Genomic DNA, 24,929 nt, shown 5'->3' with positions numbered 1-24,929 from the left:
ACTCACCCTAGATTAGACATTTCACATACCCAGCGAATCTAGGAGAATGTCCTGCTTTGGTTACCACTGTCATTAGTGGAGACAGAAGGCAAAGGATTTTTTCAGAGTGAGATTCAGAGCAGAACTGTAAGTACTTTAAATTGTCCTCTGGAGGAGATCCTTTCCCTTGACTATAAATGAAGGGAAAGTAGTGCACATAACTACCTCATATCCCTTCTTTGTATCTCTGTAATTTAATACACTTGTACAGAGGCTGATTCTACAGGAAGAAGGCGATTCTGTGTTCTGAGGAAAGCTATTAGGAAAACTGCTTTTGTGCTGCTGTGCCTTTTTAGTGAGTTGCAGATTGTTTGGTGGGTAGGTGAGTCATAAGTCTCATCAAAGTCATAAGACTGCAGTCATAGTATTGAGAGGTGTTAGCAGTTCTTACCTTTCTATTTCATTGCATAAGCTGCAAAATCATGTTTTGCAGCCAGTATTCCTGTTCATGCATGCATTTTTTCACATTAACATATTTCTCACATATTAAAATAAGCATAGGAGTAGAAAGGGTAGATAGGTCCTGCATAATTTTTCTCTGAATTTTTCTACTTCTCCCTCTCTGTGGTGGGTTGGCCCTGCCAGCTGCTGAGTACCACAACTGCTTGCTCATTTTCCATGTCAGCAGTACAGGGAAGAGATTAGGAAAAGCAAGTAAGACTCGCAGTTTGAGAGAAACACTTCAGTGAAGGAATGGAGTAGGGGAAAACCTAAAAATGATGCAAATACAGTCACTCACCACTCCCACAAGTAGACTGATGTGCTGCCAGTCTGCAGCCAATGACACTGACTACATCCCCCAAAATCCCCTTCCCTCAGTTTTCCTTGTTGAGCAGGGTGTGGAATATAACCAGTTTGGGTTTTCTGTTGGACTGTGTCCCCACCAAGCTTTGTGCCCATCCTTGGCCTATTTGCTATGGGGAACAGAGCAGAGAAAGAAAGTGCTGCTCAGCAGTAGCCAAAACACCTGTGTGTTGTCAGTGTTGCTGTGGTCACAAATCCAAAACACAGCACCCTCTTTAGAACATGAACTCCATGGCAGCCACACCCAGGGCACCCACTCCTTTCACTTGGCATCAGCCCACCTTTTGTGCATATCAAGTTGCTGGTATGGGTGGTTTCTGTCATCTCTGCCAACTAGCCCTATATATTTGCCTCATCAACTGCCCTTTCTTTCAGCTGTTCTCTGAAATCCTTTATTGCCTTTGCTTTTCCCCTTTCTGCTTTTAATCGTTTTTGCAATGTGTAAGACAATTAATGAGCTCCAACCGGAAGTTTGGGATTTGGCTTGTAATAAGCTAATGCATCCATTTGAATGCATGAAGTGAGCACGTTCTTCGTTGCAGGTGTCCCTTTACTGTGCATTAGAATGTCAGCCTGTGCACTCCCCACCAGAGCTGCCTGCCTGGGCACGGGGAGACCCGTTCACCTTAGTTCATCGGGAAGCGCTGCGTCTGTCGCTGCGTTCCGCTTGCATCAGAAGCTGCACGGCATTGCTGATAGGGCCACATGCACACATCTAATGAGCATTCTCTCAGGTTAGAGCGCCCAGGAGTGCTCATTAAATAAATGGCAGTTGTAGAGGCATGGCTCTAAAATGCCAAGTCTGTTCTGCACCAACATGTTAGAGAAAGCATTTTGTGCCCAAGTTACAATAAAACATACATACTCCAGCACGCAGGCTAGCTTCTGAGCTTGCTTCCAGAGCTTTATCCTCGTACACAGGAGCCGCCTGTACATACTGTGGTGCTGAGAAACTGAGATTCCTGCTAATGACACATGTACTGAAAGGGAAGGAGTACCCTATTAGTATCTTCATAACTGAAATTCCTTTAAGTGTAAACAGCTACATTTTTGGCAGTTTTATATAAATTGCAGAAATAAATGATGTTTCTGATTTTTCTTCACGCAGAACTATTCTTACTCATAAAGATATAATTCTTTGAGCCATGTAGACTCCATGGTATTTGGGTACTCAACTTCTGCATGCAATTTCTGCTTTGCTCTGCAAACTGATAATCTGGTAAATACATCAGTGAGAAGGATCTCTGACAACTTTGCCAGTTACGGTACTATAGTATTTTCATCTTGCTAGCTATTGAGTAAAAAAATAAGATATACTGGCATAGATATTAATGTATTAATGTGTTAATGTGACGTTTTGTTTTCAAAATGTGTGCTGAGGTCCAGGGAGGTCCAACCAGAAAATACATCAATTGTCACAGTACAGCACGAGAAAAAAAACAGTCTGATCGGTTCCTTTGTCATGTGAATTCCAAGTCTTCCTGTGCATCTACTGTTCCTCTGCTTACTCTGATAAAAGTGGCTGTTCCACTTGGGCTGATTGCCCTGGTGGAACAATCACATTGGTGACTCCTTCAAACAGTCAGAAGTGGGTCTCTGGAGAAATTGGTTTTGACCATTTTGTTTTATGCCGTGCCATTCTCATACATGTTAGTGTGCAGGTAAACTTATGCTTATTTTTAGAATTCAGATCATTTTATAAGAAGCTTTAGGAAAAAGTTTGAACTTTCTTTGACTGGTCTGCTTGTCTCCTGGATGCTTTGGGGTTTTTTCCCCTGACAGTCTTGTACATTTTTGCAGCAGTTGTTACCTCACAGTTGGTTATTGTTGGAACTGTGATGGCGAAAATGGGAATAACAAAGCCGCAAATGACATTTTATTTGTGAACATTGAAGTAGTTTTCTTCTTTAGTTCTTTGGGAAACATTACTGGTTTTAAAAAGAATAAGTTTGCATTACAGTCCCAGTGTCTCTAAAGATTGTACCCATGGTGTTCTGTAAAGTATTATTTTAAACTTGTTTAAAAGGTACCTGAAATCACTACACCACTAGGAGTTTTTACATCTCAGTGTTATGAAATGATCATTTTAAACCATGTTTAAGAAAGAAATTTGCATTTGATTGAAATGTTGGTATGTCAGGTTTCATGCCAGTGAAACTCACATGAATAAATCACAGCATATTTGGTCTCTGATGGGAGCACTGAGTGGCCTGGATCACAAACATGGTGCTGCTATTCCAGATTTCTGGTCTTCTGTTAATGACGTTTAGAATAGAGTATTCAGAATGAAGAGAGAACAGGCAGTCAGCATTCCTGTAAATCCAGCATGTTGGAGCATGCAGTGGTTTTCAGCTCAGATTTGCCGCAAGGGACAGGTCTGTGTGTTGGTAGTTGGAGGGAATTTGGCAGGAAGAAAGTTTACCAAAATGTAAACCAAATTAAAGTCAAGTACTGCAGTATGTAGAAATTGAAGCTAATCAAGTTATGCCTACATTTTTTTTAATATGACAAGAAAATAAGGAAAATGTTTCATTTCTGTCAGTCATTCTGATGTTTTGACATTCTGCCTTACTCATTTCAGTCTAGCATTACTGGGTTTTTTCTTCTCTTTGGCTACAAAAAATGACAGTCACTTTAAAAAACCCAAAACGAAATGCAAGTGAATTTTGGGGTATGTGTCTGGTTATGTGTGCGCAAGTAGTGAGTATGGGGTTCAGATGTTGCAGTGGGGATCCTGCAACACGCATATATCAAACCAGGAGTCCCGTGGAAAGGAAATATATATACGGACAGACAGATTCTTGATAGCTGTTTCAGAGATGTTTATTTCTCCAGCCGCATGGCCGGGGCTCTGCTCAGGAACTGTTCCAGTCACGGGACCAAGGGTCCTTCTGCCCGCGCAGGGAGCACAAACCAACCAATGGGAACGAGGCTGAGCAGGGGCAGGGGAACCCCGTGTCTGTGCCCTCAGGGCCCCTCTCCCAGGGCTACACGGCAGGGGAGGGACCCCAACACCTCACCCGTTTTATTTTAATAAAAGGAGAATGAAAACAACTGGATAAACATAACAAGAACAGTTTCAAAACAAAACAAGCCACCCTCCTGAGTCTTTAAATGTCCAAACAGATTCTCTGGAACATCTTAGGGCTGACAGAAGGGAGACAGAATTCTCTGAGCATGCTTTGTGGGGAAACTGAGGCAGGAGAGGGTTTAACTTCTTCCCTCCCCCTTTTCATCCCCCACTCGGCATTGGAAAGGGATTTTTGGGGAAACAATTGGCAAAAGCATGGTTTTGTGAGGGAAACCATGGATGAAAAAACGGATTGGGAATACACTGGGGGTAATAGGACATAGGGTAAAAGGGAAAGGTGGGATTAGGAAAGGGAGACTGTAGGGGGGGCTTACAATGGAGATACTGTCTAACATGACTACGATTTTTTGCATATATACTGCCTTTTACAGGAACACCATCAGGCCCAGTGACCTGCGATGCTTGTAACCCTTTTCTCCCTAGTACAATATTAAATTCCACCATTTCTCCATCTCCCAAGCTTGGGATGCATTTTTCAGGGTTATTCTTTTTAATAGCAGTTCTATGCACGAATATGTCTTGCTGGTTGTCACATCTTGTTATAAAACCATAATTTTGCTTAACATTATACCATTTTACTATCCCTAAGATCTTAGTTACTATGATTTTTTCCTTTTTCCGAGTGGCTGCTGTTTTCTGTCTCGCTGCGTCTTTGCTCTCTCCTTCGGTCGCTCCCGTGTTGGAATTGTCGGGGCTGCTGGTGCCTGCGGGCTCTTCCCAGGGTCGCGTTCGGGGCTGCGCGGGCCGGGCCGGGCCGCGCCGCTCAGTTCTCCGTGCGTCGCCTCCTCTGGTCGCAGCTTCGCTGCCGCTGCCGGGCGCTGCACCCACGTCTCGGCCGGGCCCCCGAGCGATGACTCCCCCGCGCCCTGCTCCAGCGCGCGTCTCGGCTGGGCGCGGCTTCGCTCCGCCGCCACCGCCGCCAGCCGCCGCCCGCGCACCGCCTCTCTCGGCCGGGCGTTCACGGGGCTCGCTCCACCACGCGCTGCACAGGACCGGGCAGGCACCGCCGGGTCCCACCGCTCCCCGCTCCGCCACCGACACTGCGGCTCGCGTGGCTCCGCCCGCGCGCGGGAACTGCCTCGCTGCTGCTCGCAGAGCGCTCGGTGCACGTGGCCTGGGCCGCACGGTCCCTGCGCCACGCTTCCCTTCGCCAGGACACAGCTGACATTGCTCAACAGTCTCGGTAACTAAATAATATTCACGAAAATATTCTTCCATCGGCATATATTTTGACTCCAGTATTAACTGTGTCCAAACGGTTTTCCAAAAGCCCTTGGTAATAATTAAATCCCAAGAAACATAGAAAAAGTTCTTAAACAACCATGCCAGGAAGTGTTTCAGTTCTTTTTGAGCTTGAATCAAGCTAAAATTCACAAATCGTTGTTCAAGAATCATTTTAAGTTTAAGATAAATGTCCATATGCGGCTCTGAGAGCCAAGAGTCTTCCCACGGTTCCTCCATAGTTTAGATATGGAATAGCAAAGCAAAACCAAGAAGAGGAATCCAAAGTTTCCAGGGTTTACTCACACAAATCAGTCGCTTAGGGATCGGGGATCGTTCTGCTCTTAAATCTCCACCATTTGTTGCAGTGGGGATCCTGCAACACGCATATATCAAACCAGGAGTCCCGTGGAAAGGAAATATATATATACGGACAGACAGATTCTTGATAGCTGTTTCAGAGATGTTTATTTCTCCAGCCGCATGGCCGGGGCTCTGCTGAGGAACTGTTCCAGTCACGGGACCAAGGGTCCTTCTGCCCGCGCAGGGAACACAAACCAACCAATGGGAACGAGGCTGAGCAGGGGCAGGGAAACCCCGTGTCTGTGCCCTCAGGGCCCCTCTCCCAGGGCTACACGGCAGGGGAGGGACCCCAACATTCAGAGACTTGCATATATAAGTCTGTCTCCCTGAGTTTTCCTGGGCTTTTCTGCACTTGTTGCCTGGAAATCATCTGATTAAAATGCGAAGGCTGCATACGTTTGTCCTTGATTTTTCAAAGGTCTGGCAGCAGGATCAGAACTGTAACTCCAGCCAGGCTGTAAGTATCCAGAAATCTGGATGTGCCCACTGCGAGGGATACACTCTGTAGCCTGTACATGATGGAAGCACTGGACGTGCTGCGTCTGAGCTCTGTAGCTGCATTCAGACATGTGGCATCTGCAGACATTATTTGCCTGTGCATAATGTTGTAGCTAGACCTACTCTGCCTGGAATGTTCATAAACCTTCTGCAGCATGTGTAAAGAAACCAGCACTCAGGCACGCTCACTTTTCCCTACCTAGAATGGGCAATTGTTTCTGTGTAAAGGAACCCACTGTTTAAATAATGAGTGTTTGTTTGTGCTATTGAATCCTGAGGTGAATTAGAAAGAGTACAGTACTTGGCAGTGCATCATTGTAGGAATTCTGCTTAACACATACAGTTTTTAATCAAGCTTACTGTGCTTTGGTAATCATGTAATTCCTTTACTGTTTTTTTTTAAGTTAAATGTGTTCCTCCAGTCTATTTAGCCTTAGTTTTGCATAGTTTGATTAGAGAGTAACTGTTAGTTAAATCAGAACACTGGAGAAGAAGAGAATTATGTCTGTGTATTCAGTAGATAACTAGTGGGAGTTAGAAGGTTTATCTTGGTTCACAAAAGACCTCAGTGGTTTCCAGAACTTGGTTTCTTTGGTCATGGTCTCAAGGTGAAGGGGATGGGTCTGATTTTTGTCACACGAGTTTTACAGCACATCAGACATTAATCTAGATAAATTTTGTTCTGTTTCACAGAACAGAGGTCAGTAGTTTGCAGTCTTCTCAAAAGCCATACATAATTACCAACAAAAAATGTGGTATCCAGAACTTTTGGAAGTTTGTCTTGTGAAAGTTTGGAGAAGGAAAGTCTAAAATTCTGTATTGCTATGGCAGTAAATGGCCTTTAGAAACAAGGGCAAATGAGATTGTTTTGATGGAATGTGAGTGGAGAACGCAGGCTTTGTTTTTTGGTTACCCTGCAGTCTTTTTGCTCATAACTGTTCAGAGATCTGGCTACAGTCAGTATGTTTTCGAGAAATGTTTTTTGCTGCGATGACTGTATTCTTAGAATAGCTCCTTGGCTATCTCTAAGCCGTTATCTCCTGACTTCTGAGAGCTGGCTTGTCCTCCTGTGTGTTTATGCTACATACTGCAGAAGTCCAGTGGCATGCTGGATTTGAATTCCTCCTTGAAAAGGTGGAGCTGCCACTTCAGACCTCTTCAGCCTTCAGTAAACCCAGTGAGTTCTGTGCTGCATTTAAAGGTCCATCAATGCCTTGATGACAAACACCACAGCATTCAACAGACTGTGCAGTATCTGTTTTTCTAAAAACAATCTCAGATTTCACTTAGGCTATAAATTGAATCCCCCACTGTGATATCTTCTGAGCATTTAGTGTGCTGTGTAAAAGCTTACCATAGCTTCTCTGAAAAAAAATGGAAAAATAAAACCCTGCTTCTTACATATGACCTTTCCATATCACTGAAGGGTAAATGCAAGCTAAACTTACTCACTCAATCCAAAATAAATAGAAGTGATTGCAAGATCAAGTGAATTATCTGTAGACAGTTTCAGAAAAAGGCTCTTCTTGGTAAAAGGTAGCATGACAGCCTGTGAGATGGCAGCATTGTATTTTCTAGCATTATACATAAAACACTTGCAAAGATGAGAAAGCTTCTCCCCAAATGCTAATTTTAGGGAGGCATTAAGAGAAAAATGATCGCTCATTTGTTGGAAGTTCCACTGAAACAGACAGGCTGACAGATAAACTGCATGTTCCTGTTCTAGGCATAAGATTGTTTGCTGTTAATAAAATTACTCCAAAGTTTTGTGACTTTGCAGTGAATTCACAACCGAAGTTTACTTTAGGACTGAGCATTTATATGCTGAGTGTAATTGTATAATTAATTGCAACCTGTAACCTTTGTCACCTGCTCCAGGTGACCGTGCCTTGGCAGAGGGGTTGGACCAGATGATCTCCACAGGTCCCTTCCAACCGTGGCGATTCTGTGATTCTGTAATCATGTTTGCACTCCAGTATCCCTTTGACACATTTAATTTTTCTTAAACAGAATGAAGATGGACTGGCAGAATTCTTTGAAAGTGTGGTAAAACAGACCCAAATGAAGCCAAAGAAAGTGATTGGCTGGATTCTAAATGACCTGCTCAGTTACTTGAAACAACATTCCCTTACAGTAAAGGAAAGGTCAGTCTTCTTAGAGACAAAGTGATCCTTTTCTCATGAATGGTACCGTGTCACTCCATTGCTCGTGCCTGCTTTAGTTGCTACCTGTGAAGTTTGTTACTCCAGGCAGTCCTGCACAGGCCTTGCCTCTGTCCTGCTAAATGGAATTAGACAAATAAGTGGCAGAGACGAGGATCATGTAGTTAAGAGCAGCAACCAGTCTTCAGTCTTTAGAGTGTGATGATGGTAAGGCATAGTCAGGCCATTAGTACCAAACATGAGGAAAAACAGCTTGTCATCCTGAATGCTGTGATCTTTAGGCAAGCAGCAGTAGCATAGATACATTACAACACCTTATTCTCTGAGGTAACTTCTGCCCACTTTTTCCGTAGCCCAGTCAGTTCTTTTGTCCTGGCTGACCTCTTGAACCTTCTAGAAAAAAAAGAAATTTCTTCTACAGCAGCAAAGCAGGTAAGTACCTTTTTGATTTTGCTTTACTCTGAATCTGTGGCTGCTTACTTTGGTTGTGTAGCAATTTTGTAATCATTGTGTACCAGTACAATGGTTGCTTTAAAGGGAAATTACTTAGAGTGTTGATAAAGGATAGCTTCTGTATCTATATTATATACATATAATACATACAAATGCCTTATGTGTGTATATAATCTTAGAGATATATCTGCATATTCACTGTTAGAAGGGGGCAGAAGCCAAATAGTAGACTTAAACGATGTGAACTGAACTCAAATAAATCCTGCTTCTGAACAGAGCAGACAGTAGATCTCAATTTCACTATTCCAGTCAGGCCTGTGTGAAAGGTCAGTGGGAGCTAATCCATGGCTTGCAGTTAAGATGAGAGTATCAGTTACTAGATTCTTAGGGACAGTAAGGTCTACGTTCCCAAGCATTAGCACATGGGAAAGGATAGAATTCATCCAAGTGTAGTCACAAAAAGAGTTCTGCTTTGGTGTACCTGAGTCAAAAGTGGGAGAGGTTTGGCCTTTCTTTTATCCTTGCTTCTTTGAGCAAGTGCTGTCATGAAGCTCTCAAGCAAGTAAAGCTGGGGTTTTTTTAAATATCATCTTCCTTAGGACAGTCTGAAAAATCAGCTCTTGATGATTTATATCTAAAATTGTGAACTGGTTATGATGGGTATGGTACTGCTGTGTCTGTAGACAAAATTTAGAGGCTTTTTTGTGATGGGCCATAATCAGTCATTCACCTTAAATTGCTGCAAGCTCATTTATATGGAATGATTTGTCTTTTCAGATTAATTTTTGTACTCTAGATAAGTGCATTAGGTGACTGTTTCAGTGTTTATCAGTGAAACCGTTCATGAACTGTGAATGAACTTTCTGGTTTGTTTTCTCTTTTTGGAGATGCTTGTGTTTCTTAATTAAGTTGGTCTGTGTCTGTGGATAGCCAGCTGCATAAGACGGGCATCATAAATAGGGATTTAAGTGCCTGGCTTCAGGCATGTGTGTTTGGAAATTTTGTATTGGAAAAGTAAAAGCTTCAAAAAGGAGATAAGTATTAATAGGAAAAGCACTGGAATGCAGAGCAGTTCTGTGCCTGCGGGGTTGTGGCACACCCATCAGTTTGGTGTCTGCATTTGAAAGGGAAGCTTCAGAACTCCAGTCTTAAGTCTCTTCCTTGTGGAGGTATGGACAGGGTACTAACGCTCATCTAAGGGATTTTCTGCTTTGTGATATTTTTGTGTGACAGGCACTTCTGACAGGTTGTGAAATGTCAAGAATTACAGAAATGCATTTGTTGTTTAATTACCAGCTCCTTGTAATGTGCATGTTGTCCTCAGTGTTCTGAAACTGGACCCAGAAATCGCAGTACTGTTTGCCCTCACCGAGTGATGATGCTATCAAACTGCAGAAACCTTGCCACATTTAGAAAAGTATTTTGGTTGCCTGGATGTCAGAAGAGTAACAAATGTTTATAACAATCCTCAGCAGTAGGCAGAGACGCTGGATGGCCTGAGGGCAGAAAGGGCTATATATACACACCAGCAGATGAATTGCAGCTCTTGGGGAGGGGAGCATGATCTGCAGTGGCAGACACTGATCCAATGGGAAGGGATGGAAGAAGTTCGATGGGGTGAGCACGCAGACATGTGTACACATATGTGCTCGCTGCAGGAAGCTGTTAACCACTTCAATTATTGAAAAGGTTCTGTGTTTGGGCTCTGCTGTCTAAGGCAGTAAAACAGGCAGATAAAAGCCGTGAGCACTGGCTGTACACGCAGAGCATTGTGTGGTGGGATGCAGTGCCAAGCTAAGGGCACTGTGTGCTCACGTAATTACCATGTAGGTAATTACAGAGCTCATGCCCAACGTGCCATCAAACACAGCGTCCCACTCCAGAGGTCTCTGAAGCAGTTCCGGGCTGGTGTGCCTGTGCAAAGGGGGGGAGCAGCTTCCAGCTGCGCTGGCATGTGGGGCTGTGGGGTGAGCATGTCCTGGATCAGATGGATACACACTGCTTGTGGCCCAGCCCGGAGGCACCATTTTGAAGCCCACAGTGGGACGTGTCACTGCTGCTCACGCAGGGCTGAAACCAGTCCGATGAGGAGTGTGCCTGTGATGGGGCCTTGCTCCTCAAGTTGCCAGACAGGCAGCAGATCCATGTCTGGCATAACAGACCTGCCTGTGAGTTATGGCATTGTGGGAGGAGGCTGGTTCCTGGGCCAGGGAAGTGGAAACTTGTCCCTACTGCCAAGAGCCATGCTGGAGCAACTCCGTGTGGACACCCTTGTCACTAGTTCATGGGGGATCCGTGCCCAGCAGGCCATGGAGCAGAGCAGACCTTGGGTTTTGCTGGGTTCTGCAGTTGCATAGGTACTCACATAGGAGTAACTTCAACAGACCTCCTTTGCACCCCTACTTTAAAGTAGATAGCAGGGAAATGAGTACAGTACACATATCTAAACAGAACCATCTGCTTTGACAATTATGACTACACCATCTGGAGGACTGGACCCAGCCTGCCCCCTGCTTCTCTTGAGAGGCTGAGGGACACCTGCCAGACATGAAGGCTTCCGTCACTGGAAAGGAGAGGTGCCCACAGGACTTGCTGGAATGGTGCTGCCTGCTGCTTTCCTCCCGCCCTTGGCAGCAAATCACTGCAGATAAGAGTTTCCAGTTGGAGCATTCTTAGGCACAACAGTCAGCTGGCACGGTCACCAGTTGCAAAATGTTTGATATGATGCCCATGGCAGCCAGACATGTAAGTCCTAATTAATTCATCTTGACCAATGCTGCTATGCCTGCATAGGTGGAGACCACAGAACATCATTAAAATCTAATCACGCTCAGGCAAGAATCAATAGAAGAAGCTACTGAGATTTCAGTGATGGAAATGAGGCCTGAGATTCACGTTTTGGCTCTGGAGACTTCATAATTTGATCCTCCTGTGCTGGTGCAGGCAGTTTGTGTAAATGAGTTGAAATCATTTTTTAAACTGCTTTCTTTAGATTTGTACTCCTTGCCAAGTGGAGAAACACATTTTTAAAAAGTGCATCTTTTGACAGGCCTTGGCCACAACTCTTTCTGCTTTCCTACATACCTGTAAACAAGCAAGGGCCTTGATAACATTGTTGCTCTACTAAGTGGAGGTGCTTGTTACCAAATGGGAAGGGACACATGATGCAGCTGTCACAGGGAAAATCTGGTACCTTCAAGGTTTCTAATGGGCAAGCTTTCCTCAGTGCCAGGAAATATTTGGCACAGGCATAACAGGGAATCAGAGCTGGATCTCTGACTGTCAAGCTGTCCTGCCCCTGATCTAAGTCAGCCTGATGTACGAGTTGCTCCTGCATGACTCTGCCATGATTGGCTCCGTAGATTTTGTTCTTTGCAGATTTCCCCTTCCTGCAGCCCATGGCATCCTGTTTTAATACATTCCAGTCCTAAAAATCCCATCTGCCTTTTTCCAGGAGAGGGAAAGGGCTTATTCATTGTCCACCCTGATTTGTGCAGCACTTTAGACTCTCCAGGGTGTTTTGCTAGAGGCCAGGTGTTGTGCGGCGAGGACAGGGCTCATTCTAAGAGGTGACATGCAGTATGGGTGCCTTGGGAGGCCTCCAGGAGAGAAACCTTCCTGCTTCATCCCTCAGGGAAGAAGCAGAAGGGCTTCCTGGAGTAGCAATGGAGTGCAACAACAACAAATCCCCAAAACACGAAAAAACACCACCACAAAAAAGGCAAGCAGCTGCATACAGGCTGAATCTCTGTTGGATATTATGTATTTATTTCTAGGGGTATTCCAGGTAGCACTGGCATGATGATTTTTAAATTTCACACTAGAAGGAAGATCGTGTAGAAGACATCATATAGAGCACTGATTTATTCAGTATAAAGATTCAGTATAAAGATCTTTACCTATAGCTGTTGTAACGCTGGCTGCTTATCAGTAACTTCAGTATTGTGATCTGCCTTTGGCCCTCTCACAAGGAAAAATTAAGATGTAGCTGCCACAATACAGCTGTGTATCATTACCCTCTCACAAGGTCTTGAGAAGAGTGATAAGATGCCATAAAAAGCTTCAGAGTGCCACTGGCAAACAAATATCCTCTTGCAGCAATTCTATGAATGCATGGTTCTTAAAATACTTGCTGTGGATATAGAACTCTTTAACCAAAGGTCTTTTGTACCTGAAAATTTGTCATGCTGAAAAAAATTGCTGGGGTAGTTAAGATAGCATCCCATGTGCTTCACTTTACCAGAGTTCTCTTGCTGCCCTGCGAATTACTCAACATGCAGTTTGAATGCCCCTCCTTGTCTCCCCATCTTGGCCTCTTCTTCATCCTACAGGGAATATTTAATTCTGAAATTTTGACAGGACATTCATTTCCATATTGGGGCACAGCAATGGCCCAAACCTACAATTATATCTTCAGCTCAGGATGGAGCACAATGAGCTGTTTTAATAAGGGTTTTCTTACTCTCCTCCCACAGCCCTGAAATAAAAGCAAAGGGAATACAGAAAATGACTGCCCAAGGAAATTGGTTTTTTATAAATGTTCTCTCCTCTCAAGTGTATTCCAGGGCAATAGCCCTGCTGCAGTGTAGGAAAACACTAGCATTAACAAGTGATTATTCCACAAGCCTGGGTTTGCCCAGCAGTCCAGTACTTGGAGATGATGCATAGGTGGGCTGGAGCTGCTGCATTCATTCTACTTGGCAGCATTTTTCTTCTGCTTTGTCATACATATCCTCATTACAGCCTGCTGGCGAGGACTGGTAATGGGATGAGTTACCTGGGATTGGACTTAGTACAATAGTCAACTAATCATCAGTTCCCGGGCAGAGCCATTGCTCATGGAGATGCATTTCCCTGCTGCTCCCAGGCAATTCTGTGAATGATGTGAGAAGAGCAGGAATACTGGCAAAGAGCAGCCTTGCAGCCCTGCCATCCCTGCTGTGGTGGCTCCTCTCCGTGCATGAGGAGCAGGGGGCTGTGCTCAGCAAACCCCTCTGGAGAGAGCCCGGCCCTGGGGGAGCAGGCAGGGCCCGGGCTTCAGAGGCTGCACAGCCCCAGCTGTGAACCATTACCCTGGACTCCGCAGGAGGTGGCAATGCTTTGTCTCAGTCCAGGGGGCAGAAAAGGAGGGGGGTACAAGGGCTCTTTCAGAGAGGCACAGGATTAAATCTTGGGCTTGTTCACATTTAGACAATCTACTCCTAGCAAAAACAGGGCTTCTTGGATCCATAACTGAAATACTGCATGTAAACAATGTTCGTAAGTCAAGCCACTGACCTTTGCTGCTTTTATTGTGATTTTCAGGTGCTTGCAGAATTGTGGAAGGGAGAAGGGAAGACTCCTCTTGAAATTGTTAAAGTACAGAAACTTGAACTGTTACAGGATCAAAAAGAGCTTGAACAGATCTGCCAGGCAGTGATTGATGGACAAGAAAATGAGGTGATTATGATGGTGCCAGGAACCTTCTGCACGGTGGCAGTGTGTGGCACTGAAAGGGGGTTAAAATAGCCTCTCTTTTTTTCTCTTTTGATGGCATTTGAGCTCTAGAGCCAGAGCAGTAAAGCTGCTGCCAAGATATTATCAGGCTTTTCTTCTCCTTTCTTATTTTACTAAGTGGGTTTTTTTGAAACTGAAGCTTACACAAAATGATCAGCAAAAGAAATGACCAGTCTGGCTAATGTGCTAAGTCATTCTGAGAGCCCATAAAACTTTAATGCAGGAAACAAAACTGCAGGGCCCTGTCCCTCTCCAGCTGTACTGCCATTAACCTGACCCTGCCACCCAGCCACGTAACTCTGATTTTTATGACATCTGTTGTGATATTGGGTCAACACTGTTAAACTGTTCTGAAGCCGGAGATGGAAGTTAGCTGCCAGCAAGACATATATTAGTTATGGAATTAGAGACTGTATCAGTGCTGGCAAGGCAAAAATTTTACTTGAATCTGACTTTCTGCCATGTCCATGTCTCTGTCCACTGCCAAAGAGAGGAGCCTAGCTGGCTCTCCTGCCTGACAGTGGCTCTGGGGTGGGGAGGAGCCAGAGCTCTGTGGCAGCAGCAGCAGTGGCTCTAGAGCTGCTGCCCACTCTCCTGTTCTGCCCACTCTGCAGTGGCAGCCACACAAATGCTCCTCTGTGGGGATGATGGGCTTTTCCCCATCTCCTTGGAAAGACACACAGCAGCCACTGTGGCTCAGTCTAACAAGGTCTGAGCTGGAAAAAAAGGGAAAAAACCCTTGTTGGTCATGAAGGGGAGGAGTGGGAAGGGATCTTGACAGAGTCTATATAATCTGTTTTATAAAAAGCAAAAAGAAAACAAGTGCTTATATGTTCTCTGGAGCAAAAATGTAAAAGCAGAAGTGAATAGCTTACTTCTGATACGAACAATGTCTAGCTACATTTGCCATTTGGAAAAAAACATTAATATCTTTTGAGAACAATACCACCCCCTCCAGATCTCACTGGGGGATGCTAACAGCTCTGCAAGAGCTTTAGATAAAATGAGCTTGCAGTAGATCGGCATGACCTCCATCCAACTTGACTCATTTGCAGAGCCTGATAAAAGTGCTGCTGTATTTCTAGGCTGGTATGAAAGCACAGGATGGGAGGGAGAGGAGAGAACATTAGAACTGACTGGGAAGTGCAGGAGCTGAAGGTCCATAACCACACTCCCATTTCAATGTGTTTTGAGAGTAACTTTTTTCAGAACGAAATAGCTTCCCAACAGCTGCTCAAACCAATACTGAGCACTTTACGACAGTGAAGGATCAGGACTGTACCGCACTCTGCCCTGCATAGTAATTTCTAGCAGATCCAGAGTAATGAGTCCTTTCCACAGTGCAACTTAACAGAGAAGACTTTTGACTGACAGTAATTCAGACACTGTAATGAAAAGCATTATTTGTATCTGAATTTGGTATTGGCACAGTGCATGGTTCCTGCGTTTGCAACTCAGCCCTGCACATATATCATCCTGTTTCTTCGCAGCAATTGTGTTATGCCCAGGAACTCCGACAATGTCGAGAATGGCTTCCCTGCCACACAAACAGTAGGAAGGCCAGATGCTTGTCTTTCAGCAGTAGCATCTCCTTTAGGAAGGCCCAAAGGTGAAATTTCAGATCCTTTCAGCTTTTAGATACGGCCCTTGCAGTGCAGCAGGTGATTGTGCATCAAAGGCTGTCTGATAGGAGGTCATATATGACCAGTTTAATTAATCGTCACGTTGCAAATTAGATTACGTGCTTGAAGGAAATAAAAAACACCTACGTCTGTGCTTGAAGGACCTCACCAATATTATCAAATAGATTTTGATTTGATGCAAATTACTTGTTATAACAGGACATTATATTCAGTAAAATGGTAGATCCTATTAGCAAGGAAAGTCCATCTCTGGCTCTTTCCAGGATGTTGCCATTCAAGTTGCAAACGCTGTTAAAATCCAAAAGCGTTTTGTGACTCTTCAAATAAGAGGAGCTCTTTCTATTAGTTGTAAGGCCCTGCTGCTGTACAGACTTGCTGTTCTCTCATGGGAGCAGAGGAGGAGCTTATTGCAAGGCTGAAGGCAGTTTTTATAAATAACACCTTAGCCCCAAATGCAGTCTTCTATCACAATAGTCTAACGGACAAAGATATTCCTACCTTGGTGTTGGGAATGAGTGAAGACGTTCGCTTTTCTTGTAACAGTGCTATCTGTTGGATTTTTTTTCTTTAAAGGTTATGGCGATAAAGGCAGGAAATCAAAAAGTTCTAAATAAGTTAATTGGTCTGGTACAAAGGAAGACACAAGGACGGTCCAATCCTGTTCTAGTGAAGCAGTTATTAGAGAAGAAGCTATCAGAGTAGCCACAAGAAAAAAAACACACAAGCGACTACAGAAATACGTGCTTCGTTCTGTCTGCAAATGGTGTCTCCTCGTGCAGCATCGGGCTTGTTGGTTGTACTTCAAGCAGCCTGACGTCCCAGCCTTCCCTAGATGCGTCAGCCAAAGGCAGATGGGCCACAGAAAAGCAGGATACAGCCATTTGCATCGCCCTCGCTTTGATGTGGCACTTGGAAATGTGATTTCCACACAGCCCTGGGAAACAAGCTCCCAGAGGTGTCTGTGAGTATGCAGAGAGCTGAAACTACATGCGTTAGTTTTCTAATAAAGCAGGTACAAACTTAGCTTTTCTTGGCTGTGTGTTTGTGAGAAGGGAGATTCACAATCTCAAATACTCTGTCTGGGGATGCACACCATAGCTCACTGTCAGTTTGAGCACAGCAGTAACAATGACTAAAACACCCAGCAGTAATTGAGGAGACCACATGTGCCTCAATGCCTAACACAAGATAAAAAAAGTTCACTGCTATCATTCTTCCTGGTTTCTGAGGAAAGGATGAAGTAATGAGCTGCTTAAGTGTGTTCCTGAGGTAGTGCCATAGACAGAAGTGCCAGCATCTCGCCATGTCAGATTTTTTGCTCCTTCCCCCAGTTATGCATCCACATACCTGCTTTGCCTGCTTTCAGTTCTGAGGAGTGCCTGAGGGATGTGTGCCTGAGCCCTTCTGAGGGCCACATCCCACTTTGGCCTCAGAGGTTCAGAACAGCAGATGTGCTTCTGCCAGCCCTGCACAATCTACACCAGAACAAGTAGAATCGTAGAACAGCTGGAGTTGGAAGGGACCCACAAGGATCACTGAAGTCCAGCCCCTGGCCCTGCACAGAACAGCCCCAGGACTCACACCATGTGCCTGAGAAAGTGGTGTCTTTTTCTAATGCAGTAGCTCAGTAACGGGACTGCTTGCTCCAGTTTGGTTTTTTTTCTCTGCAGGCAAGAATTTGGCCCTGTGTTACAAATGCCCAGGGCTGCTGCTTCTCTCGCACATGGTTTTCTGCTGTCACCTGGAACTGCACTGCTTCGGGGAAGGAATGGAACATGCAGTTGGCTTACCAAAACTGAGCTGGATTCAGCTGGGGTCCAGTCCTGCTCCACTACTTAATCCAAAGAGGTGTTTTATGCTGGTGGTTTTTATTTTGGGGTTTTTATATCTTTTTTTTTTCAGTTCTGGCTTTCAGTACTCACTGAAACACAGGGATGTGGAATAAACTTCCCCATCCCAACCAACTTTAGCTGATCAAGCCATTAACAGGAAATGCAACAAGAAGGAGCCTGTCAAATTTACATTTGGGAGATAAATCCCATTTAGTACCAGGTGCTTGAAGTTCTTAAATCCCTCCTGGAGACTGCTAAGCCATACTTTTTAAAGATCACATCTACCTCAGGCCTCATAGCTGCTGCTTCAGAATTGTTCTTTAGGATGTGCCTGCAGGGCAGACATTGTCACAGGAGTGCAGCAGGTGTGGCCCTGGGACTTCAGTCACCTTTGGCAAATGTGATGCTTGCAGCACTGGTTCAAAGTAGGTTGATGGCAGTTCCTCCTCCTGAGTGCCAGTGCTGATGTTATGTCTTGAGGAGGACATTGCTATACAAACTGGCTGAGGTTCAAGTACGAACTCTTTCATTAGAAGGAAAAAACCCTTTGGTTTTCAATACATTTAATGAATAAAATGTATACCCATTATTCACAAAATGTACCTTTACAATTCAAGCATCAACACACAGCTTACAAAAAGCAGTAACATGACTGCAGTCAAAAACTGTGACCCTTCAAAAACCAGTCAACCAAACAAAAAGCCTAAACCTCCGAAAACTCCCCCCAAATCACACCCCGCCCAGGATTTTCAGGTAATTTGACCTTCACACTAAGACTTCTACTATCACCTTTCACATCATGAGCAAAAAGTACCATTTTTGCTTAAGAGTGGTGTGAATTTTCAGGTAAGTGTTCAGTCAATAAAGGTTTAGATTATACAAGAAACTAAGTATTGGAATTCTGTTCAACTCTTGCCATGGCAGCAAGAAACAAGAAGGCACAAGGGTTTCTGCATGAAATCTTGAATATTAGAAATACTCCCTCAGTTTAGAAAAACACAGCTGTTTCCCAGAAGTGTTTCCCAAGGTTAGTGCTTGTTGTGGCACGGCTGGATGCTGCTGTGCTGAGTTCCCCACTGCTATAGTGGGTACCTTTTAAAAAAGAGAAATCAAAACAACAATGTATTTGGGAGAGTAAATCAGCTAAACTGATTTAAAAGAAGGAAGGCTCTCAATCAATGTAGCAAGGCTACTGCTGATAATTCTCTCTATGGGCTACTTCTTCTTAGCCAATCTTTTACTGTAGAATTATATTTCGCTAGTACGGTGCAAAACCTGTTAAAAGTCACCAGCCAGGTTCTCTCTGAGTAGAGTCTGTGTCAGTATATCATGCAGCTGGGCATATGCAAAGCACTTGACACTGTCCTGCATAGCATCCTATCTCTAAACTGGAAAGACATGGATTTGATGGGTGGACCACTCAGGGGATAAGGAACTGGCTGTCTGGTTGCACTCAAAGAGTTGTGGTCCGTATCTTGATGTCCAGGTGGAGGCCAATGATGAGTGGAGTCCTCCAGTGGTCATCACTGGACCTGGCCCTGTTTCACATCTTTGCTGGTGACAAGGACAGTGGGATTGAGTGTTCCCTCATCAGCACGTTCTCTGATGACACCAAGCTGTGTGGTGTGGTTGACACACTGGAGGACAGGGATACCATCCAGAGGGATCTGGACAGGCTTGAGAAGTGCGGCTGCACAAAGAAGTGGAACTTGGGGGTGCTGGGGGATGACAAACTCGGCATGACCTGGCCATGTGCACTCGCAGCCCAGCAAGCCAGTTGTGTCCGGGGCTGCATCCAAAGCACTGTGGGCAGCAGGATGAGGGAGGAGATTCTGCCCCTCTGCTCCACTGTGGTGGGACCCCACCTGCAGTGCTGCATCAAGCTCTGGGTTCCCAGCACAGGAAGGATACAGACCTGTTGGAGTGAGTCCAGAGGCCATGAAGGTGATCAGAGGGCTGAAACATCTCACCTGTGAGGAGAGGCTCAGACAGTTGGGGCTGTTCGGCATTGGGAGGAGAAGGCTCTGGAGAGACCTTAGAGCACCTTCCAGTACCTAAAATGGGCCAACAAGAGAGCTGAAGAAGGACAAGGGCATGTAGTGATAAGATGAGCAGGAACAGCTTTAAGATAAGAGAGGGCAGGTTTAGATCAGATATTAGGAAAAAAGTCTCTACTGTGAAGCACTGGAACAGGTTGCCCTTAAAAGCTGTAGATGCCTCATCATTAGAGGTGTTCAAGGCCAGGCTGGATGGGGCTTTGGGCACCCTGGTCTAGTGGGAGGTGTCCCTGCCCATGGTGGGGGGGGGGGGGGGGTTAGAACTAGATTAAGGTCCCTTCCAACCCAAAGCATTCTGTGGTTTACTGTAAGTCTCCATCTGTTTTCACCTCCACCTGCCAGACACGATGGATAACAAGAAAGATGAAAAAGGGATAATTGTAATATTCTTCCCTTCCAGGGAAGGGAAAGAGCAGCCATAGTCTATAAATCTTGCACTGTATTATGAAGCAGTCACTTCTGAAATTTTTTAAGAACACTTTTGCAGACACACACAAAATGGAAATTTCCTTTTGATAGGAAAAAAAGTGGTTTGAGTCAATTGAGATCAAGATAATGAAGCTTTTTAACATTTGTGAAGATATCAGGTACAAACTTCAAAGCAGTGGTAGCTGGCAATACTCAGACCTAGTGATGGGAAGGCTCAGTAGGGCCAGCTCATGTTGCTGCCACTATCCCAGCCTGCATTAAGGGGCTCATCAGTCACTTCACACCCTTTTGACTGAACCAATACAACCAAAACATGGGATCCTTTTTGGCTGCCAAGGGCCTGATACAGCAACCTAAATACAACCACCTCCTTCCCATTCCCCTAAATGGAGCTCAAGGCAAATTTGAAATACTCAACAAGTGAACACGCTACTGAGCAAAACAAACAGCTTTGGTTTATATCTGCTTAGCAGTAGTTCCTGAGCACATAAAAAAAGCAGAAGCAACAGCCTCAAGGAATTTAGTGTCTGCTACTGTAAAGACAAATAAAACAACCCTACAGGACAGGTGGGTCTGCAGGAAAGAAGGCAAGAGCCTGACTGTGAAGTGTTGGATGTAGAACATTCTGCAGACCAGGAAGCTGTTCCAAGTGTCATTGTACCGAGGCTGGAAGTCCAGAATGAAGATTGAGGCTTTGACCCCAACTTGGAAGTCTCACTTAGCTACTCCAGTGCTCTCTGATCTAATGATTGCAGATGCCATCTGTGCAACAACATCAGGCAGGGTGAATTAAGGACAGTTTCATGCAGATTTTCAGCAGTAACCATCCACGAACAGAGGACCAAGGAAAATGCTCACAAATTGAAAGCTGACACCAGACACTGTGACCATCTCATCTACTCATTGCTGGAAGTCTTCTAGGAGGTCAGGCCTGAGGGTGGAGAGCTGATACTTACTCCTATAGCTGAAGTATCCTGTATCTGAGGCTGCAGAAGAGGAGATTGAAGTTGTCTAAAAAGATGCTGGCAATGCTGTAAGTAGCGAAGAAAGAATTTCTAGCGCTCAGCCTTGGCTGCAGAGTTTAATTTTAACTGTGTTAAAAATAGAAGCATACGAGAGGAACCTTAACTAAAAGATTCTAGCAGAGCATTCAGCTGCGATTTCAGTGCAGCCCCTTTCCACCCTGCTTTGTGGTGTGGCGTAGGGGTTCTGGGATGCACTCGTTTCTCTTCTGAGCACCCTCTCTCTACCTACACTTTCACAACCACTGACCTCAGCAGCACCTTCCCAGGGATTTATGGCCTTGGGTGCATGCTCAACATGGAGAGCGCTTGTTTTTTCACACATGAAGAAAAACAAATTGGGTTTACAGTCAGGTCTCTTTTCTCAAACTGCACGAAGGACAAGAAGGAATAGCACACTGCTGGTTGGTTTGCCCTCGTTGCCAGCATCTTCCTTAAAATGCTATTTACACATACTCATACACAAATACATTGGGTTCTGAATCAGGTAGTGGCCGCTTAAAACCAAGTTACAGCGACAGGAGGTCTACATTTATCAACCCAAAGGCTCAGAAGCTTCCCTGCATTGGGTTGGCTTCAAGTGCAAGTTGTCCTCTGTCCCCTCAGAAGCCTCAAATATGCAGGTAATACACAGACAGAGAGGATTCTATTGCTGAACGGTGTGAGGAATGCAACAAAATGCAAACTCCTAGGTTGTCATGACCTGTAATTTGCTGTGCCTTTTTCTGCCCATTGTGATGGCAAATTTAGACTCCATCTTCAAGAGCCCCTGGGCCAAGCCACATCAATAACTAGGGATGACTGCAGTGGAAACACAAAACCATCGGGAATGCTCCTCCTCTCCTGACTGTACTCCAGCACACATCCCACATTAGGCTGTACAGCCTGAATCTTAACTGCAATAAAGCAAACTGCAGAAATGCTCAGGTGCCACCATGAGGGAGCAAAGCATCCTAGTCCCAGATCCTTAAGATCTCCTGTAGGGCGTACAGGCATTTCACAACTGTCTGCAGCATTTGCTGACCAGCTGCAGATATAAGTGGTCAGGGACCCTGACCTTTGGTTCCTCCCCTTTATCTGTGTGGGGGGAAGGTCCAATTCATGACCCTTTGAACAATTCCCATCTTGCCTGCTGGCTTTGCCCGAGAAAAAGACTGGTGACAGCTGTGGCAGACCCCATGTTATCCCACCTCATACACAGGCAGCAAAGTAATCCGTGCAACATTCCCTGCCTTGTCATTGCAGCCGCTGGAGAAAGGCCTCCATCTGAGTCCAGTACTTGGAGCTGCAGAGTTGTACTGCCATGATCCTCACAAGAGCCAACAGCTTCACTGTAGGGAATGCTCCCTCCATGCACAGCCATTTTGTGTAAGCACAAAGCAAAAGGTCTCCCAACATGTGGCTGCATCAGCCACAGCTGTAATTGTCTAACCCAGTAAGCAGGCATAACCATCAGTAAGCTGTATTTCAGCTGCTCAAGAGGCCACACTTTCAGGCTGGTCTTAGAGGCTGCTAGATTTTTTTCACACTGAAGCTCAGGAACCAATGTCATGACCCTGGAGATTTACAAAAGACACTGATCAGTGTTTCTAAACAGCAAGCTGTGCTTGGACACCAAGAGACATAAGTCGTTGGCTCAAGCTGCAACAAGGGACACTGAGACCCAGGGCCACTCCCTCTCCTTTGAGTACGAGCTGGCATTTCGTCTGAGCTCTGGCCAAACTGACACAGCAGCACTGAGCTGGACACAGTTTAGTTGTCTTGGATTTGACTCATCCATGTTATTTTTTGGTCTAAATCCAAGCTAGTTATTTTTAAAGAAGACTGCAATAAAACACAGCTGCTGTGGAATTGGCTTCATCAGAGACATAAGTTTGCAGGTATTTAGTCCACAGTACATAATTGTATGCGGGCAGTCTGCTGAAGTGCCAAAGTTGAGAAATGCAGCCTTTGCACAAAAGTTCCATCAGGGCTTTTAGCCCAGAGACTTCAGTCTTAATTTAATCCAGCTGCCACACAAGAACCATTATAATCAATGAACAAAAAGAAGATTTGCACAGTCAGCAACAAAACGCCACTTTAAGCACCTACATATTTGAGAATCCAAGTAATGCTCCTTTTCATAAATAAGAGGCTTCCAACTGAGCATTTAACAAATGAAGTACATTGATGCTGGGCCACAACATGTTTAGAAAGCTGGGGGCCACTAAAAAATAAAGTGCATTTATTCAGAGCAGGGCTTTGACCGCCAACAAAGTCACAGAAAAAGCATTGCATTCTGTGGCTATCTGCTGTCAGACAGCTGGCACCACCATCATCTTATCCAAGTACCTATTTATGCAAGTCTGACACCACCTTCACAAGGTGCAATTTTTACGCTCCTTTGCACATTCCTGTCCCAAAACATCACACGGCAGTGCTATCCACTTGGACAGGTACTATAGGACATGGACAGGTACTGTAGGACATGGTCATATTCACTTTTCAAGTTTGAGCTTTTTCTTTCTAGTCGCTGATAAATCAGAGCAACACAAATGTAAATTCTGCATTTCACACAGAGGGAAGTGCCCCCTGCTAATCTGTGGTGTTTTCCCTTAGGTCTGCTCATTAATATAAGCAGCCCAGGTGCCATGTACCCTCCATTTCTGCTGATAATGCTCAAAGAGTGCAAGGAGGAACATACTCTAATTAACTAAATCAGATCTGGACACAGCAGCATCGTTACTGTACAGTGCCAGAGCTATCTGAGTTAAAAGAAAGAGGAAAATCCCAGTATTCTACTCATAAACACAGACGCAAGTTAAATGTTACAAATGTAATGGGAGCTGTCATAAGAACTGCAGGCATGACATAGCAATTTCAGTAAATACAGCAGAGTAAATTGCTTATTAAATCAAGCCATCCTCAAACAGGAGCTGTGGCTACAAATTCAAATGATACAATGACATAATTTAACTGCAACAAATCACACTGCTCCCATCCTTTTCTTTCCAGCCCTGAGGTTTTAGAGCGTCTTAGGGGAGCTAAAAAACCTTCCTGAAGCACAAAACCTTCTGAGAGGCTTAAGCAGAGTGCACAAAAGGGTAGTGAGTGTGCACATGCTGTGCTGGATGGTGAACTTCTCTTGGTAAACAGAACTTAACCTGTTGAACTTAAAACCTTGGACTCTGCAGGACGCTGCAAGTTTGTTTGCAAATGTTTTTCTCTGAAGGTCTGAACAGACCACTTGGGCTTTGTGCACAGGCCAAAGAGTGGCCATCAGTGGCAGGAATTCTGCTCAGGTTTATTGTCTATCCAGTCCTATTCCCATTCCAAAGCATGGACCCCTGCTGATGTCCGAGGTCCACCTCAATCACACTTTGTTTTCTCCCATTCTAGGAAATTTACCAATCTTACTAAAAATACCAAATCACACCTGAAAGGCAAATGCTCTGTACCACAGCATGACACCATTGAATTCAGACTTTTTACAAAGTGACAAATCCCAAAGAAAAAGGAAGGAAGTAATTTATGAACTGGATGCTGGGAAGGATGTACCTGGGCGTGCTGGTGGGAGGGACAGTCCGTGCTTGATATTGGAATTTTCTCATGTCTACAGAATACAGCTGAAAACAGAAGTTCTCATTTCTGTTCTTCCAAACCAAGGTCAGAAGTTACCAGGACAAAAAAAGACAATGCATTTTTCACACCCAGAACTGTAACACCAACTTGATCTCATTTGAAATATCATAATATTCTTTAGGGCACACATGGAAAAGATCAAATTAAAGAAAAATGCCTAGAATACAATAATAAAGGTAGTGAGCACAGCCAGGAACA

General features: G+C 44.7%; 1 protein-coding gene across 2 annotated transcripts in view; it reads left to right on the top strand.

Annotated features, from left to right (window-relative positions):
* GATB (glutamyl-tRNA amidotransferase subunit B) overlaps positions 1 to 16,793 on the top strand; it is a 45,193-nt gene extending 28,400 nt beyond the window's left edge. For both annotated transcript variants that reach the window (XM_048303321.1, XM_048303320.1), the window contains exons 10-13: positions 8,027 to 8,160; positions 8,532 to 8,610; positions 13,936 to 14,070; positions 16,344 to 16,793. In XM_048303321.1, the coding sequence (XP_048159278.1) occupies positions 8,027 to 8,160; positions 8,532 to 8,610; positions 13,936 to 14,070; positions 16,344 to 16,472 (477 nt within the window). In that variant the 3' untranslated portion in view covers positions 16,473 to 16,793. The remainder of the gene's footprint in view (positions 1 to 8,026; positions 8,161 to 8,531; positions 8,611 to 13,935; positions 14,071 to 16,343) is intronic.
* The last annotated feature ends 8,136 nt before the right edge of the window (positions 16,794 to 24,929 follow it).

The sequence above is a fragment of the Corvus hawaiiensis genome, chromosome 5 (genome assembly GCF_020740725.1).
Source record: "Corvus hawaiiensis isolate bCorHaw1 chromosome 5, bCorHaw1.pri.cur, whole genome shotgun sequence".
In the NCBI taxonomy this organism is placed as follows: Eukaryota; Metazoa; Chordata; class Aves; order Passeriformes; family Corvidae; genus Corvus; species Corvus hawaiiensis.
This window is presented reverse-complemented; position numbering and strand designations above follow the sequence as displayed.